This window comes from Silurus aristotelis (genome assembly GCF_946808225.1).
Source record: "Silurus aristotelis genome assembly, chromosome: 29".
NCBI lineage: Eukaryota > Metazoa > Chordata > Actinopteri > Siluriformes > Siluridae > Silurus > Silurus aristotelis.
In genome coordinates, this window is record NC_139602.1 from 12,090,527 (window position 1) to 12,093,026 (window position 2,500).

Consider the following 2,500-nt stretch of genomic DNA (forward strand, 5'->3'; position numbering starts at 1 on the left):
ACACAAGAACCAGAAGAACACTGAAGAACCAGAAGAACACACAGGGATGCAAGGAATGTGCAGGAACACACAAGAACCAGAAGAACACACAGGAACCCAGAAGAAAACAGGAACCCAAATTAACACACCGTCACTTGTCCACTCCCATCATCCACCATCCTCTGCTGGGCGGCGACTTCAGGCATCACGTGCAGCGTTGTGGCGTCGAACTTCTCCTGAGTCACTTTGGCTGCAGTCGGTAATAAAGGATTGTGCTCTTATTATCACAGCATTGTGTATCAAAATACTAATAATAACAGTCATGGAAAGCTTTGTGCAGCTGGTATTGCCCGCCTGGGAATGTGACAGAGAAGCTGCTGGATCCCCTACAGTTTGCCTACTGAGAAAACAGATCGGTTAATGACGCAGTCAACATGGGGCTGCACTACATTCTGCAACACCTTGACTGCCCAGGAACATGTGCCCAGATTCTGTTTGTCGACTTTATTTCAGCTTTTAATACAATAATTCCAGAGATTCTCCACTCCAAACTCCTAAACCTCACTATACCCCCTTCCATCTGTCAATGGATCTTCAGCTTCTTGACAGGCAGGAAACAACAAGTGAGACTGGGAGGTAGTACCTCCAGTATTCGGACAGTCAGCACTGGCGCTCCTCAAGGATGTGTCCTCTCCCCACTGCTATTCACCCTCTATACAAATAACTGCATGTCAAGTGACCCAACTGTTAAACTCCTGAAATTTGCAGATGACACCACCCTCATCAGACTCATTCAAGATGGCAACGAGTCTGCATATTAGCAGAAGGTGAAGCGGCTGGTGCTATGGTGCAGTCAGAACAACCTTGAGCTAAACGCACTCAAAACTGTGGAGATGTATTCAAATAAGGAAGTACAGTCTGCCACAGGAGCTGTTGATGCAGTTCTACACTGCAGTCATTGAATCTGTCCTGTGCTCATCAATCACCATCTGGTTTGGAGCAGCAACAAAACAGGACAGAAACAGACTGCAGCAAACCGTTCATCAACAGCAAATCATTGGTGCTCCCCTGCCCACTCTCCAGTACCAGTACCATATAAGAACCAAAAGACGGGCAGGAAAACTCACTACTGACCCTTTGCACCCTGAACACAACCTCTTTCAGCTCCTCCCTTCTGAAGGTGCTACAGAACTCCATTTAATAAAACTGCCAGATACAGGAACAGTTTCTTTCCCCAGGCAATCAGCCTTATTAACAACTCACCATAATCATTTTCCCTGCTTCATATCTGTACGTACTGCATTATCAGTCATCACTTCATCTACCAGAGCATGGAGATGTTTAGGTGAGATGCAGTGAAGTTTTTAAGCAGGTTGTTTAAGAAGATTCTGGAAGGTGAGAAGATGCCTGATGAATGGAGAAGGAGTGTGCTGGTACCGATCTTTAAGCATAAGGGAGATGTGCAGACCTGCAGTAACTACAGGGGAATTAAGTTGATCAGTCACACCATGAAGTTCTGGGAAAGAGTAGTGGAAGCCAGGCTGAGAGAAGAGGTGACCATCTGTGAGCAACAGTATGGTTTCATGATGAGGAAGAGCACCACAGATGCCTTATTTGCTTTGAGGATGTTGATGGAGAAGTATAGAGAAGGACAGAAGGAGCTGCATTGTGTATTTGTGGATTTAGAGAAAGCGTACGACAGGGTGGAGAGAGGAGTTGTGGTATTGTATGAGGAAGTCAGGTGTGTCAGAGAAGTATGTGAGGGTGGTGCAGGACATGTATGAGGACATTCTGTCATCATGCTTTATGTTGAGTTTGGTTTCATTAATCATAAACATACATTTGCATAAAGCATCAATATTTGTCATGTTCATGTTGTTCAGAGTTTAAAACACTTTGAGTATAACCGTAATTTCCGGACTATAAAGCGCACCCAAATATAAGCCGCAGTGTCTACACTAAAACTAATGAACTTTACACAGGCTTTAATGAAAGACAGTGTCTGTTACACGGTGTAACGGGTGAAATATGTTGCGCTTCCTTTAAGAGCAGAGCGGTATTTTGGGAATAGCCTGCCGCCGCATTTTTCCGCTATTACTGCGTGTGTGTAAGACCGAGGAATATGTCCTTATTATTTTCTGATGCTCATTTCTAAGTTTCTTTGACTAACCCTTAACGCTGTCGCCAAGAAAAATAAAAAAGCACGAGTTTTGGAAACCTGTCTGTGCTTATATGATTTCTGTTGTAACTGGAGTTAGCGAGCTCCTCCCTTCACCCAGACTCAGAAGTCATTGTTCACTGTCTTCCACCTTCCTTTTCACAACTATTTCTCTCGGGAGTTTATCTTTCGGCATCGTCATGCGTTTAAAAAATATTTATTTTCTCCCGAAGCCGTGCAGCTCAGAATTCAGGTGAGGTGCGTTTTTTCGTTTCCGTTCGAAAATTTAATTGGTCTAATGTCATGGGGTTCAGATTTTTCGCTTGAAGTTTGTGAAACAGGGAAAAACCCAGGAAAAATCCA

The 2,500-nt window shown here is 44.1% G+C and overlaps 1 protein-coding gene across 1 annotated transcript in view; it reads right to left on the reverse strand.

The window, feature by feature from the left end:
- The window catches only part of avil (advillin), a 12,027-nt gene that overhangs the window by 7,758 nt on the left and 1,769 nt on the right, over positions 1-2,500 (reverse strand). The window contains exon 5 of the mRNA XM_083535538.1: positions 129-229. Within this exon, the coding sequence (XP_083391664.1) occupies positions 129-229 (101 nt within the window). The remainder of the gene's footprint in view (positions 1-128; positions 230-2,500) is intronic.